Source organism: Phocoena sinus, chromosome 5 (assembly GCF_008692025.1).
Source record: "Phocoena sinus isolate mPhoSin1 chromosome 5, mPhoSin1.pri, whole genome shotgun sequence".
Taxonomy (NCBI): domain Eukaryota; kingdom Metazoa; phylum Chordata; class Mammalia; order Artiodactyla; family Phocoenidae; genus Phocoena; species Phocoena sinus.
The window spans coordinates 3,168,038-3,183,281 of NC_045767.1; the positions used below are offsets into that span (position 1 = coordinate 3,168,038).

The 15,244-nt window shown below is 58.6% G+C and overlaps 1 protein-coding gene across 5 annotated transcripts in view; it reads left to right on the top strand.

Moving 5' to 3' along the window:
- ACOX3 (acyl-CoA oxidase 3, pristanoyl) overlaps window positions 1-9,049 on the top strand; it is a 49,875-nt gene extending 40,826 nt beyond the window's left edge. For 4 of the 5 annotated variants that reach the window (XM_032632216.1, XM_032632217.1, XM_032632213.1 and 1 more), the window contains exons 16-18: window positions 550-617; window positions 3,118-3,204; window positions 6,339-7,071. In XM_032632216.1, coding sequence (XP_032488107.1) covers window positions 550-617; window positions 3,118-3,204; window positions 6,339-6,458 — 275 coding nt within the window. In that variant the 3' untranslated portion in view covers window positions 6,459-7,071. Of the gene's footprint in view, window positions 1-549; window positions 618-3,117; window positions 3,205-6,338; window positions 7,072-8,459; window positions 8,601-8,954 lie in introns of those variants that run through there. The other variant, XM_032632214.1, reaches the window with a different exon arrangement.
- Window positions 9,050-15,244: the final 6,195 nt, after the last annotated feature.

Consider the following 15,244-nt stretch of genomic DNA (forward strand, 5'->3'; position numbering starts at 1 on the left):
TTCTCTGCGGCAAAAGTCAGACAAAAGCCAGTCCCGCAGCAAAGTCGGGGCCACCTCTTTAGGCCTGTTGGACGGCACGGCACAGCCCGCCGCATTGTAGGAGGTGAGGCTGAGGGGCTGGGTCTTGTGCCCAGCCCCTGGTGGCTACAGACGCCCACATGCCCGCAGGTGCAGTTGTGTGCCCGCAGCCCCTGTCGGCCCCCAGCTCAGCCTCCTGCCACCGTCCGCGCTGCGCTCTGCCTGCCGCCGGCCCTGCCCCGCAGGTCTGCCCCCAGGCCCCCGAGGCCGCCTTCCTGGGCTTCAGCCTCCCCAGCTCCCGGCTCTGACCCCCAGCACAAGCTCAGTGAGCTGGCGGGAAGGGGGACACAGGAACCCAGCCCTGGCCGGTGCCTTTCTGTGAAGGGGTCGCAGCGGGGCTCGGGCAGCAGTAGCGAGGCATTTTCACACAGAATGCGCTCTTTTGGAAAGCTGTTTCAGCATGTTTGCAATCTGTGGGTAATTTGGGAGTTAGGGTAGCAGAACCCAGAGTAACCAGCGCTCTGCTTACAGGTGGCTACTTTTCTGGTGAACAAGCAGGTAAAACGGTAGAGAACGCCATCCTGGCCCTGTGTGCCCAGGTGAGTTGAAATCCCCTTATATCCTTATACGATTTCCACATTACACACGATCACCCATAAATTAACGTTCACTGACCTTAGCTTCCCACTGTTAGCACAGCCGGGAAACTTACAGAATGTGCTTATGTCAGAAATTTCAGGAAGTGTCACTTTCAGAGACTGGCGCAGAATCTGTACACATTCAGCTCGCTCTAATAATTTTTTACAGCAATATCGATAATTCTCTCCAGCATTTCATGTTAGCCTCCAATTTTAGTTTCACGGTATTTTCCTTTTTTATTGCATCCTTCTACCTTTGTCGCCCGGAAAAGTCAGATGGCCCCAGCGCCACATCATGTTCTGAGGGCACTCTGTCCACTGGAGCTTTGTGTGGGGGTGGACGTGTTCTGGGACGGCGCTGTCCCATACCATCACCACTGGCCACCTGGGGCTGTTAGAATGGCGGCCAGTGTGACCAAGGATTTTTAGTTTTCTTTAATTTTTTTTAAACCAATTTATTTATATTTTATTTATTTATTTTTGGCTGCCTTGGGTCTTTATTGCTGCGCATGGGCTTTCTCTAGTTACGGAGAGCGGGGGCTACCCTTCGTTGTGGTGTGGGGGCTTCTCATTGCAGTGGCTTCTCTCATTGTGGAGCACGGGCTCTAGGCATGCGGGCTTCAGTAGCTGCGGCACATGGGCTCAGCGGTTGAAGCTCGTGGGCTCTAGAGCACAGGCTTGGTAGTTGTGGCACACGGGCTTAGTTGCTCTGCAGCATGTGGGATCTTCCCGGACCAGGGACCGAACCCATGACCCCTGCATTGGCAGGTGGATTCTTAACCACTGCACCACCAGGAAAGTCCAGTTTTCTTTCATTTTAATGAAACAGTCACGTGTGTTGTGGCTGCCGTATCGGGGGGTGCAGTTAGAGGCATTTCTCTACTTTTGATGGTAAGACATGAGCCAAAGTCCCCAGCATTTTGCCCAGTGTCTCACACGACGGGCGACAGGCCACTCCGTTTCTCTCCTTTCAGGGCTTTCAAGTTGATGTAGTTCTAGGTGATGCCTCTGTGGTTGACATTAAGGCTCTCCCTGGGTTTGTTTCCTAAGCGCCCATCTCTCCCCACGTGGGCTCTGGGTAAGGGTGTCTCTGTGATCATGCTGTGTACACAGGCCACGTTTACTTAAACAGGAGGGGGTCTTCCTTCATGTGTTCCACAGGTGGTGAGTTGCCATTTTTAAAAATACAACCATCGGGGCTTCCCTGGTGGCGCAGTGGTTGAGAGCCTGCCTGCCGATGCAGGGGACACGGGTTCGTGTCCCGGTCTGGGAAGATCCCACATGCCGCGGAGCGGCTGGGCCCGTGAGCCATGGCCGCTGAGCCTGCGCGTCCGGAGCCTGTGCTCCGCAACGGGAGGGGCCACAACAGTGAGAGGCCCGCGTACCGCAAAAAAAAAAAAAAAAAAAAAAAAAAATACAACCATTGTTTTCCTTGCTCTCAAACGTGATGCTTACACCACGGAGCTGGTGGCTGGCGGTCCCGGGCCATAATGCAGCCCAAGCCGCCTGGCAGATCCAGGCTCATCCTGACTCAGGGAGGCCAGGGTCGGCCGGGTGGAGGGCGCCAGCTCCTTCCCTGGTCCAGCCATTCCCTTATGCATCGTCTGTGGGACCGTCCTCACCGTCGCAGCAGAGGTGAGCGTGAGACAGAGACCCTGCGGCCCGCAAAGCCGGACTCTTTGCTGTGGGCCCCTTACATTAAACATTGGCCGACCCCAGTCCAGGCTCGTCTCCCCTCGCCCACCGTGGTGCCGAGGGTGTGCGGAGCCGTGGAGCAGCCTCTGAACCACAACGCGGGCTGCACGTCCCTGTTCTTGTGACTCTTTACTCAACGGTTGCTTTCATACGTTGTTCAAGTCGCCCCCGTCCCAGCGTTCTCTTCAGTTCAGCCACGGCATTTCACAGTCATTTTAAGAAAATTGTTTTTTGCATTTCAAGAAAATGCTTGGGAGTCTTCTCATATAAATTCCACGTGTCATATTGAAGAATAATTTGTATAATGGGACGGGAGAGTAATAAAACTACTGGGAACCAAAGAGCGTTGGAATGATGGCTTTTCCAGGTGCTCGTAAATGCTTTTTCTCTTACATTTTTTTCCGGACATATTTTCCTCTGTTGGAACAGTAATTGCCCAGATAAGTCAGGGTTCAGAGACAAACCTCTGAAGACAGTTGCCAATTAATGAGCCACAGAATCGTCAGTTTTACGAGCGGTCCGTACCTTGTTGAAAAAAAACCAAAACGTTGGAAGTCTTGAGTGGATAGCAACATGGTGAAAATATTCAGACACGCACTCAGGGAACCTAAAATCCAGGCCAATGAAAAGATAGCACTTTAGTAACTGAGCCGCATGTGCCTGCCCGCCGGAGTTACCGTTGCTAGTGGGCTGTAGGCTCTGTTGCTCGGTGGCCTCCATGGAGATGCCGGGAGTTGCCAAGTGTACGGACTTTGTTTTCCAACAGCTGAAAGACGATGCTGTTGCCCTGGTTGATGTGATCGCCCCTCCTGACTCCATCCTGAACTCACCGATTGGCAGAGCTGACGGCGAGGTAAAGAGCAGAGCCTCCTCCCGTGGCGGCTGGGGCCGCTGCACTCAGGACCGCGAGCCGGGGGCTCTCTGGGGCCTGATGGCAGTCGTTGCAGAGCCTGAGATGATGCCGTGGCCCGGGAGTCTCTGGTCACACGTGGGCAGCAGGGAGGGAGTGGCTGGGAGACGTGAGGGTGGTCACGGGCGGGTTAGCCGTCCCCCAGCCTGCCCTCCTCTGAGAAAGGGGACGGCATTGCCGCCCTCTTGGGCCGTGATGCCGAGGTCAGCCCGAGCCTGTGCCACGCTCGGGGCCCTGCAGCTGTCTGGCTCTTTTCACGCTCTCCTGGGAGCCTCTCCACCCCCGGGTCTTCTGACCGTCTCACGGCACTAGCTCGTAACCCCTCACCCTCTGCCTGTGCTTCGCCGGCAGCCCGCACGTGGCTTCCCGAGCTCCTCCCTCGCCCCTCATCCCCACGCTCCACAACGATGGCTTAAAAAGCAGACCTCGTCAGACAGCTGCTCTGATGGAGCCCTGCACCTGAAATGGCACCAAATCCCTTCCTGCGTCCCCAGCCCACGCGACCTGACCTCTGCCCCGTCCTCCAAGGTCATTTCACACCGCGCCCCTCCCACCCTCTGGACTGAAGTCTCACTGTCCTCCTGTTTCTCCGTCGTACTGGGCGCTTTCCCACCCCAGGGCCTTTGCACCTGTGTTCCTGTTGCCGGAGCACTTGTGTTCATTCTAAGCGGAACGCCGCCTCTTCAGAGAGGTCTTCTCCGGCCTCCAGCTGAAGTGCCACCCCCAAGAGTGGCCCCACTTTGTCCTGGTGTGGGACCCACACGGTGCCCACGGGTATCCCTACCTGACCTCCTCCACCACGTGGAGACGCCCGTGCTGGACGACACCCACGGGTCTGCTCAGTGCCTCCCACTACCTGTGGGTGGTTGTCCCTGTGTTTCCATGGAGACGTGGCATTTCACAGTGTTGAAGTCACTGCTGAGGTTCCAGGGCTGTCGTGTTCTTTCTGCTGAGACTTCTGCTGACCCAGGAGACTGAACGTAGGGTGCTAGGAACCCTCCGTCTGTCCCCAGGGGACACTGCAATCAGTCTGGGGGAGGGCAGGCGCCTGGACAGCTGACCAGCCCAAGCCACACCTGGGGTTAGGACAGGAGTACCAGGCACTGGGGTGGGCAGTTCGGACGAGTCCCCCATTGAATCAGGACGGCGGGGACCGTACATCTGTGGAGGGCCTGCTGTCCTCTGGCTGCGCAGCTGGGCGGGGCGTCCCCGCTCGCGGTGTGTGTTACCACGTCCAGTTTGCCAGGGAGAAACCCAGCCTCCGGAGGGGCCGGGCAGGTTGTAGCGGAGCCAGGATTGGGGCCGAGATGGACCGTCTGGAGGGAAGGCAGGAGACAGTGAACGCTGCTCTTGGCCAGGGCCCCCGCAGGAGCATGAGGATGACGTGCTGACAAGCCCACGGGAGATGGGCTGGCCTCTGTGACACAGGCGCGTGGAAGCATTAGCCCCGAACAGGCGGCGCCGAGCGACTCTGCAGAAGACGGCCCTGGCTCACGGGCGGGCGGTGGAGGAGTAGGGGAGGGCCGTCCCATCCCGTCCTGTCTCGATACAGGGGCGCCGGGTTCCAGCCCGAGGCTTCACCCAACAGGGTACCTGACGCAGTGTGCATTAAGGGCTGAGGTTTGAACCAGGTGCTCCTACGTAAGAAATTCATTTTATTTTATTTTTAACGTCAGGCATTACTTTTTATAAATTTATTTATTTACTTATTTTTGGCTGCGTTGGGTCTCCATTGCTGTGCGTGGGCTTTCTCTAGTTGCGGCGAGCGGGGGCTACTCTTCGTTGCGGCGCACGGGCTTCTCACTGCGGTGGCTCCTCTTGTTGTGGACCACGGGTCCTAGGTGCGCGGGCTTCAGTAGTTGTGGTGCACGGGCTTCAGAAGTTGTGGCGCACGGGCTGTAGAGCACAGGCTCAGTAGTTTTGGCACGTGGGCTCAGTAGTTGTGGCTCGCGGGCTGTAGAGCGCAGGCTCAGTTGTGGCACACGGGCTTCAGTAGTTGTGGTGCGTGGGTTCAGTAGTTGTGGCTTGCAGGCCCTAGAGCGCGGGCTCAGTAGTTTTGACACGCAGCCTTCAGTAGTTGTGGCGCGTGGGCTCGGTAGTTGCGGCACACGGACTCTAGAGCACGGGCTCAGTAGTTGTGGCGCACGGGCCTAGTTGCTCCGCGGCATGTGGGATCTTCCCGGACCAGGGCTCGAACCCACGTCCCCTGCATTGGCAGGCGGATTCCTAACCACTGCGCCACCAGGCAAGTCCCAGAAATTCATTTTAGATGACCAAGCACAGCTGTAGGAGATTGAGGTCATCAGTAAGTGAAGCATAACTGACTTACTGCACAGGCTATGCAGTGTCGCCTCGGATTGATGACCTGTGGAGACAAAGCCTGTCCTCGTGTCTCCCTGGGAGCCAAGAATAGCAGAACGTGGGCAGAACTGCTGGGTGTGTTTAGCAGGTGCAGGGGAGGGTGACTTCTTAAAAGTAACATTTGTCGGCATCAGCCAGATACAAAACCGGCCCCTTCCCTGTCTCCACGGACCTCAGCCTGGACGCTGGCCGTGCTGGGAGCAGGGAGGCGTCAGGCGGCTGCCTGCCACGCTCAGGACCTTCCTCGAAGATAACAACTGAGAGCAGTTCCACCCGGGGGGCCCTGAGGCGACGGCTAGCTGGCCCGGTCTGCACAGTCTGACGGGGTAGGCGGAGAGGGGACAGTGCGTGCCCAGGCCCTGTGGCCCAGGGGACAAGCCGTCAGGCTGCTGCTTGGCTGCACCGCTGCCCGCCAGCCAGCAGCCACGTGGGTGCGAGAGAAACGTCGACTTGCAGAATCCACCTTCCAGGAGAATTTCCAAAGCCGAGGGCAAGCGGGATGTCTTCATCATTAGGTGTACGTTATGGTCCCTTATAGTTGCATTTTCACAGTTGTTCTCTCCTGGCAAAGACTGATTTACATGAATTAAATTTACATCATCTGAAAATGTTTCCATGAGTGACAGGAGAGAACTTCCTGGGTTTTCACAGTTGCACTGCCACGCTCAAAATCTTTCTTATTACATACCTGTGTGTCCTGTATGTATTTTCTGCAGCTCTATAAAAACCTCTGGAGCGCTGTGCTCCAGGAAAGCAAGGTGCTGGAGAGGGCGTCGTGGTGGTCGGAATTCTCTGCCAACAAGCCCGTCATAGGAAGTTTGAAATCCAAGCTGTAGTCGCACTGGCTAACCGTGATGAAGCCGTGAAGACGTGGACCTCGGGTTCAAGTTCTGGAGGCCCCAGAGATGGCTGCCGCTCTCCGAACCCATAGCTCTGCCCTTGCCCGGCTGCTCGTCCTGTGGAGCCCAAGGCGGGACTGGCTCATCCTGGCCTGCCCCCCACCCCGAGTCCCAGCAGGATGGGTAACGCCCGAAGGGCAGGGCTGATTTTCCGGGTGAAAGATCACGTCTTCCTGAGGGACTGAGCACTTTTTGATAATTAGAGCTTTGGACGTTCTATTTTCATATGCTGATTGTATAACTGGTCGTTGGTGGTTCGGGTCGGGCAATATCCTACCTTCGTCTGAGATTTCTTACAAGGCTGTGCTTCACCGCGCCCTGTACGATGCCCGTCTGATTCTTCGTTCGCTCTGGTTTGACGTTCTCATGTAATTAAATTATAACCTTACTAATTTGCACCATGGACCACCCGAATGACATAGTTGAAGATTTTGCAGGAAAAGAAAATCAGTTTTATTACTTTGTTGTGTGGAACTGGAAACTTCCATCAAAGAAATGTTTCCAAAGGAGAAAAAAATGTGTAATGATTTGAACGTCTGGTCGTCCTTAAGTTCCAGCCTCCCAGTTGTGTACTTTGTCACTTTGTTACGTGAAGTGGTTTGTTCCTACAGGCAATGGAACACCCATTGCTGCCTGGCTTCGCGGCGGGGGGGCGGGGGGTGGGGGTGGGGGTTTGCTCCGGGTCCTGAGAGCCCTGATGGGGTGGCGGGGGGCAGACAGATGGAGGAGGTTGATGGGTGTCTCCACCTGTCACTCGAGTGTCCCAGGTCAGGACGATGGCTGGTGGGTGGGTTCTCACTCGACACCCCGTCTCCGTTGCCCCTGGCCTCGGGGGCAGGGGAGGGGCCGTCCTGTGGCCGCACGAAGAGGCCGAGATGGAGGATGGAGGCTGACCGGGTGCGGCCCCCTCACCTCCTGTGTGTGCCCAGGACCGGCTCTGCCTTCGGCCTCCAGTCCTCTTGCCTGGGCGGAGGGTCTTGTCTGAGGACCAGGGACCAGCGGGGCCTCAGGAAGAGCTTCACGTGGCTCCAGGCCGGCCCTTCTCTGCAAATACTGGGCTACACAGAAACCTGCCCTCCGGGGGAGCCCTTGTCACGTGGTCTTTGTCTGTGAGCGCCCTCAACACCTGGCCGTCGAGGGCCAGGGGCCCCACGGACGATCTGCTCTGTCCCAGCGCTGCCTACGTGGCGTCCCAACCCCGGCTCCCTCCGTCCTTCCTTGGCGTGTCTCCCTTCCCTGACCGACCAACGGCCTCTGTGTGGACACGGATGTGGTGTTGGCAGCGGACTCCTTTCCCACCTGGTATCTGAGCCAGGGGGGCCTGTCCCTTGCCCTGCTGAACCGTCAGTCGTCTGCCAGAAGGGATTATGTGACGTGCTGCCTTTACCGCGTGCATAGCCCAGTTCCCTGGACAGCACAGCGCTGAATGGTTTGTAGTCAATCTTCCCATTGGTCTGGAAGCTCTTGGAGGTCAGGGACCAGGTCTGAATCACCTGTTTCCAGTTCCCAGCTCGAGGCCACACACGGGAAGTGCTTGGCAAGTGCTGGAGGGAGGCGTGGATGGGTGGATGGATGAACAAATGAGTGAATGAGTTGCGTGAAAAAACTCATGAATGAATGAGTGAATGTGCTCGGCCCCGGGCGTCCCCGGGAGTCCCGACCAGCAGGACAAATCCTTGTGAGTCCGAGGAGGAACCTGTAGGGGTTGAAAAGAGAAGAAGGGGCAGGAGACGCGAAAGAATGGAGGCAAGACAAAATCCTGATCAAGCCTCAAACCTTTATTGCTGCAGTAGCTGTATTTATACAGTACAGAGAAAGGGGGGCGGGATCCAGAATAAGGGAAGTACTTGGCAAATTATCATTGGTGCTGCGTGCGCGGGCTTTCGTTGGAAGCGCGGGCTTTCGTTTTTAGGCGCGGGCTTTTATCTCATTAAGCAGGAAGAGAAGCAGGATGTCGGCCATCTTCTAATGGCGAAAACTTCTTGGCTCCCAACAAGTGAAGAAACGAATGATTGGTGTGCATTTAGATGCCGCTGAAGGAAGGAGGACCATTTTGGCCCCAGTGCCCAGCGATGGCAGGTACGGCTGTGGTCCCAGTCACTCCATCAAGTGGGGCCGCTCGCCTTCTCGTGTGAGATTCGGGCCTTCCTGTCTCCACCCTGGGCTTGTTGCTTTGAGCCCATGCTGACCCCCGCCCACCTTTCCAGCTCCGGTACTGGCTGCAGCTCCTGGTCAGCCCCATTCCAAGGCAGTAGCCGGGGCTCTCTACCCTGGGTGGGGCTGCCTCCCCTCTGGATCCCTGGGACCAGGGATGGTCTCCTAGCTCTGCCCCTCACAGGGCGCCACCAATGAGGTGCTCCGTGGAGGGAGAGGTGAGCAGAGGGGTGGGCACGTCCTTCACACTGAAGACCAATGACATCCCGTCTACAGCAGACAGGATGTGTGGACCGCCGTGGCAATAATGCTGGAGTACGGTGTGACCAGACGGAGCCCACCAGCCACTGAAAAATCCATTTTTCATCTTGCAATATCACTGCAGTTGAAATTCTTTAAACATCATCACAAGGGAAAAAAAAAAAGCCAAAGCCACTGCTCCCCTCCAGCCCTATTAAATGAACAAATGCTATTTCCAGAGCTACTCACTTGCCCGTCTCAGTAACCAAGTGTTTCTTTAAGGAGTGTATCTCTGCTCCTATGTAGAAGATCACGTATCAAATGACAGAACGCTGGATAAAGGCGCTGTGACACAGATGCGACTTGGCCAGGGAGGCAGCAGGGGTCACACTCAGGCTTGGTCACTCAGCAAGCGGGTGCTGGCCCTCCACGAGAACTTACAGGAAGGGAGATGCAGAAGGGAGGGCCAGGTGGGAAGAGCAACCCAGGGAAGGGGCGTCCTCGGCATCTTCTGAATTGGCGGAGCTCAGCAGGGAGGACTTGGAGTCCGGGGGTTTCCCTTGTGACCACACTGTTACTGCACCTTGGGTTTGATGTCCTTCTTCCCCAAAGTAACGGCCACAGAAGATGTTATGGCTGGACTGTGTCCCCCCAAATCCATATGCCAAAGTCCTCCCCCCAGCACCTCAGAATGTGACTGTACTTGAAGATGGGCCTTTAAAGAGGTGATTAAGGTAAAATGAGGTCATACACGTGGGTCCTGATCCAGTAAGACCGGTGTCCTTAGGAGAAGCAGGGATCAGCACACAGACACACACAGAGGGGTAACCACGTGAGGACCCAGGGAGAAGACGGCCTCCCACAAGCCAATGAGAGAGGCCTCAGGAGAAATCAACCCTGCCCACGCCTTGATCTTGGACTTCCAGCCTGCAGGGCTGTGAGGAAATCCGTTTCTGTGGTTTGGAAGCCCAAGCAAGGAAGCACACAGGACCCGTTCCCGTACAATCTCTGTGAGCCCAGACAGGGGCCAAATGATTCCACCTGTTTCAGCGGGTGGCTTGGTGGCTGGTCCAGGGTTCCTCTGGCAGCGGGCACTCTGCTCCCAGAGTGTGCGGTTTGCAGCCTGTGTTTCCGCTGCCCAGAGGGAAAAGGCTAAGGGGACAGGGACTGTGTGTGTGTGTTTCCGGGGAAATCGTGGGCATGTGGGCGCTGGCTGGCGTGGGACATTGAAAGGGAAGCCAGGAGGAGACGTGTGCAGGGCTGGCCTGGGGACCGGTGTCCAGGTGGCACCTGACTCACAGCCGGCGTTCCCCTGCCTGCCTTTCTCTTCCACCAGCCCCGGGGATGGCGGCCACAGTGAGGAAGTGGGCTCTTGGGTCAGGTAGCCCACAGTCAGGGGCTGGGAAGCGGACTCGGGTTCCCCGGCTCCAGAGCGCACTGGCCTGCCACTGGGGAGAAACTGCAGGCCGTGTACATCCGATTCCAGAGGTAGGGATCGTCCCCATTTTCCAGACGAGAGCTCAGGTGGCCAGCCTGCAGTCCCAAGTGCTTCCGCCATCCCTCGGGGAGGGGCTCCCGGGCTGGGGGCTGCAGCCCCTCCAGGGCTAACTTTGTGGGTCCAAAGGTGGCAGCAGAACCGTCGTGTGCTAAGAAGAGGGTGGAAGAGGAGACCGGCTGCCTTGCGTTCTGTCCAGGTGGTCTGTGGTGAAATCGTCCTTCCAGAAGGTTCCTTCGTCCGTAGCAGGGGACTCAGGACCAGTGTGCTGGTTCTCTCTGGCGCGCTGGGTGGGCGGGTGTTCAGAGTCACACTAGTGACCGTGTTGGGAGTGGAAAGCAGAGTGATTTGGGATGATTGATCCTCCCCAGGATGGTGAGGAACCACGGGCATCTGGCCGGTCCCCAGGGCGTGCTCGCAGCCTGAGGTCGGGAGAGCCGCACGTGAGGAGCGCGGGTCTGGGGCCAGGCAAACATCCTCCCAGAGAAGGTGGGCATTTCCAGGAAGACGCCCTGCTCCCAGGGATGCCCTCGGGGAGGCGGGAGGCCTGGGCGCCTGGTGACCCCTCTGCAGGACCCTCACCTCTCCGTCTGCAGCCACAATGACGGTGACAGCTCTGCAGATGGTGCCTGCCCCACCCCTACCCCCTCTCCCCCACCCCTGCCTGGCTGGCCCACAGGGGCCAGAGGCAGCAGAGACAACACTGCTCAGAAAGCAGTGACACTGGCCCAGCCAGGGGGACACAAGAGCCCTTTGTGGGGACGGGAGGGAAGAAGGTGCGGGCATCCTGCCCAGCTGTAGGCCTCAGACGGTGTCTGGTCTGTGTTTGCACGACGTCTTCCTACAGCCGGGCTGGAGAAGCACCCCCGCGGTCCGGTCACCAGGGAGAGGTTTCCTTGCTCTGCTGCAGGACCACAGTGGTCTCAATAAATCTCAGCCTTGGACCAGGTCCCACGCTTCCCTGAAGCAACCTTGAAAACTCCAGGGTGATGGGCTCGGAGAGGCATGAGCGGGACTGGGGCAGCCAACAGCCATGGGCACACTACCCGCCAGCCAGCTCCACCCCTCCCCCACCTCCATCCAGGCCCTCCCCATCATCCACCCAGCCCCGCCCCCACCTCCCTTAGCCCCGCCCCCACCTCCATCCAGCCCCTCCCCAACATCCACTGTTTATTTAACAAACACCGCTAAGCTTTTGCTGTGTGCTGGTCTCTGAGCAGGTGAGTAAGTGGAGGTGCTCCGTGGTCGCCGTGCTCGGAACTGCCCAGCAGGGGGCTGGCCGCTGTGGTGCCCTTTGCTGCGGCTCCACATCTCCGCTGACGGGCTCTTGGGTGCTGTGGGGGCAAAGTCCGGCACACAGTGTGCACCCAAGCAGTGGGCGTGGAGGGGATGCAGCACATCTGTCACCGCACGGTCGCCTGGCACTTCCAAATCTAGCAGAGCCACACACAGCCCTTGACCCAGGGCGGCCAGGGGAGGCTGCTCCGCCACGCACGGCTCCCCTCGGCTGTGCCGCCCTGCACTGCGGCATCCGCTCTCCAGCCCGGGCGGTCTCTGCACGGCCTGACCCGGGGCCCGCGGCCTGTCCAGGGCGGCTGATCCATCCCAGGTGCGGGACCCCGTTCGTCCCTTATCACCGAGCCCTGGGCACTGTGGGAGCCGCCCTGCGAGGTCACGGCTGTCCAGTTAATCGGCCCGACCGTGGGTCAGGTCCAACCCTGGGAGGCGGGCAGGGGTGCCTGCAGCGGGGGGGCTTCTAAGACGGCCCAGGCCCCCAAGGCGAGCCTCTTGGGAAGAGAGGCCCCCTGGTAAACTCTGACAGCTCCTTTGGCGAATTCCCAGCCTCCTGCCAGGTAGTCCGTTAACCACTCAGGTGCCGCCGAGCTCCGGTCCAGAGCTGATCTGCAGCAGACGGTCTGCCACCTGGTACGCTGAGGCTGTGCCAGACCCCTGAGCTAAGCGACCGCTTGAATCCCCCACTCCCCCAGATTTCAGTAGGTATGCTCAGCGAGGTCACGAGTCTCACCCCGGGTCACATGACAAGGCCTGTCGCCTCGGGTCCCTCCCAGGTCCCTCCCAGCGCCGGGAGGATGGAGGACTGTGGTGAGTGGGCAGGCATGCCTCCACCCCGGGAGCCTGCAGAGGCAGACAGAGGGCCCCATGCAGCAGGATGGGGACCTGCAGGGAGCGCCACTGCCCTGCAGGGCTGGCACCATGGGGCCTCTTAAAGCAATTTTTAAAAATTTAACTAAGCCACAATGACCATGCACCGACTCACGCCAGATGTCCGGGCGAACCCTCCCCACCTCCCTTCTCACTGCAGCCTCTCATGGCTCTTGCCCAGTGTCCCTCTGTCCCAGCCTCACGCCTCCACTCCGCCCTCCCACCTAGCCCGACTCCTGTCTCCCCCGGGCTCCCCCTGCCCTCAAGCCAACGCCCCTTCCAGCCCCTCCGCAGACTGTTTGCACAGGCTTACCCTGGACCCTCGTGAAAGCCACTCTCGGGGACCCTCCTCTGTGCTCCCAGCGCTCTGCCGTGCCAGGCACAAGCTAGGGGCTCTGTCAACAGCAGCGGAGTTTCAGAAGCTCTGGCTGTGAAGGAAGCTGATGGAATTTCACGACCTGCTACCTTTGTGCAAACTTCCCACCGCGGCAGAGCCCATGAACATAGTCCAGCTGAAACCACAGCATTGTAACAGAAATCTTAGCCTAAATGGATCAATAGTAAGCCTTGGGTGCGAAGGGTCACACAGACACACGGGGCCGCGGCCGCCTTCCTGATTCTCGTGTGCCTCTCACCAGACTCGGGGCTGGTTCGCGGACCCACGTGTGCGTGATTTACAGCTGTCATCTCCTCTCTGCGGCCGGGCCTGACAGGCCTGCTTTCCCAGCCTCCCTTGCAGCTGGAGATGGCTGTGTGTTTCGGGCTGAATTCTGTCCCCAAATCCATATGTTGAAGCCCCAGCCCCAATACCTCAGAGTGACAGCATTTGGAGTTAGGGCCTTTAAAGAGGTAATTAAGGGAAAATGAGGTCCTGAGGGTAGGCCTTTAGTCCAATATGACTGGTGTCCTTGTAAGAAGAGATTAGGACACAGACAGGGACAGAGGGATGAGGCTGTGAGGACACAGGGAGAAGGTGGCCCTCTTCAAGCCAGGGAGAGAGGCCTCAGAAGGAACAACCCTGCCTACACCTTGATCTCGGACTTCCAGCCTCCAGGACTGTGAGGAAATAAGCTTCAGTCTGGTTCTGGGTTACGGGGGCCCCAGGAAACCAGCGCACGGTCCTGGTGGGTCTGGGCAGTGAGGTGTCATCAGAAGTTTGGGGGTGGGGTTTCTGGGGGAGGTTCTAAGAGAGGGATAGGCTCTGGGAAGCCCCTCCGCCTAGCCCGCCTGCCTGCCTGTCAGCGTCGGGGAAGCAGGTGGTTCTGGGTCGAGGAGAGCGGGTTCCTGGAGGTGCTGAACTCCCCCCTCCCTGGGACGTCTCCTAATCCCTCCCCCACCCCATCCCTGCCTCCAGGTCGGGCCCCCCGGGGGCCACCACAGCTCCCGGCCCAGCGGAGGGCGGGGGGGGGGGGGGGGGGGGGGGGGCGAGAGGGAGGCCCTGGTGCTGGAGCGGCACCACGGGGCTGAGCGGACCTCACCTCCTCTCTGCACCCCAGCTTCCCCGTCTACCATAGGAGCGAGTGTGAACTCAAAGCTCTACCCTGAGCCTTCCAGCTGACATCCTCTCTCTCTGTTAAGGGTTCTTTTTAAAATCAGAAAAACAATATAAACACATCCTATAAAATTCTCAGCTCAAGGAAGAGAACCACCCACAGCCTGAGCCACACGCCTCCAAACGGCAGATGCTTCATTGTGGGGAGTTCTATCCCACACCTGCACCTGCAGGGGGTTTTCTGGACGTCGTTACACTCCGGGGCTCACGTGGTTTTTCTTGTTTCCTCTGTTAAGATTCGATTCTCAGTGTTCTCCATGGCACCGCACAGCGCTCACACCCATCTTTTCAAGGGGCTGCGTGACATTCCATCCAGCAAGCAGGGCCACAGTTGCTGTAGCCACTTCCCTGTGGTTGGATGTGAAGGCTGTTTTCTGATTCCCCCCATGACAAATGGCCCAGCGAGGGGTGGACAAGGTCGTGTGCGTGTCCTCCCCTGTGTATTTGGGGTTATACGGTGCCCTCCCAGAGTGGGACTCCCGGGTCGAGGTCCATGCACGTTTTTGATGTTTACCGGCTCATACAGGTTTGCTTTTCACACTTGTTAAACCCCGATTTGTCAAGTCAGCAGTGAGGCTTGGGGATGCGGCTGTCAGCTTACCCTCCCAGTGTAGGCACTGCTGCTGCTGGACATTTAAATTTAATAGGTGGGCCAGGACTAGAGGGAGGCAGGGTGGACGTGGAGAGCGCTGGGCAGGCCGGGAGCCCCGGGGTCCCATCTCACCCACCCCGATGGCTATGGTCAGCTTACCCCTCTGCTCCCCAGGTCCCGCCCCAGGGAAGGGCACAGCTGTGGGAGCCCCAGCCAGACACCCTGGGGTCACCGCTGGCCCCTAGCGACCTGGTCCTGACGAGGCCCTGGGGTGCCCCCTCCCTCAGAAGCCCCTCCTCTCCATGCCCACCCATGCACCTCTCTGAGCCAGCGCCCATCACCTGGGCCTGATGGAGAGGCCTCCCCACGCTCCCCGCCCCTGGGGGCCACGGGGGAGCTCCTTGGACTGCATTCAGGGTCCTTCATGGCAGCCTCCACGGCCCCCCTCCCTTCTCCCCTTCTTGCTCCTGCAGCCCAGCACCAGTCACCTCTGGCCGCTCACCAAGCCCTTGGCCAGCCTCAGCTTG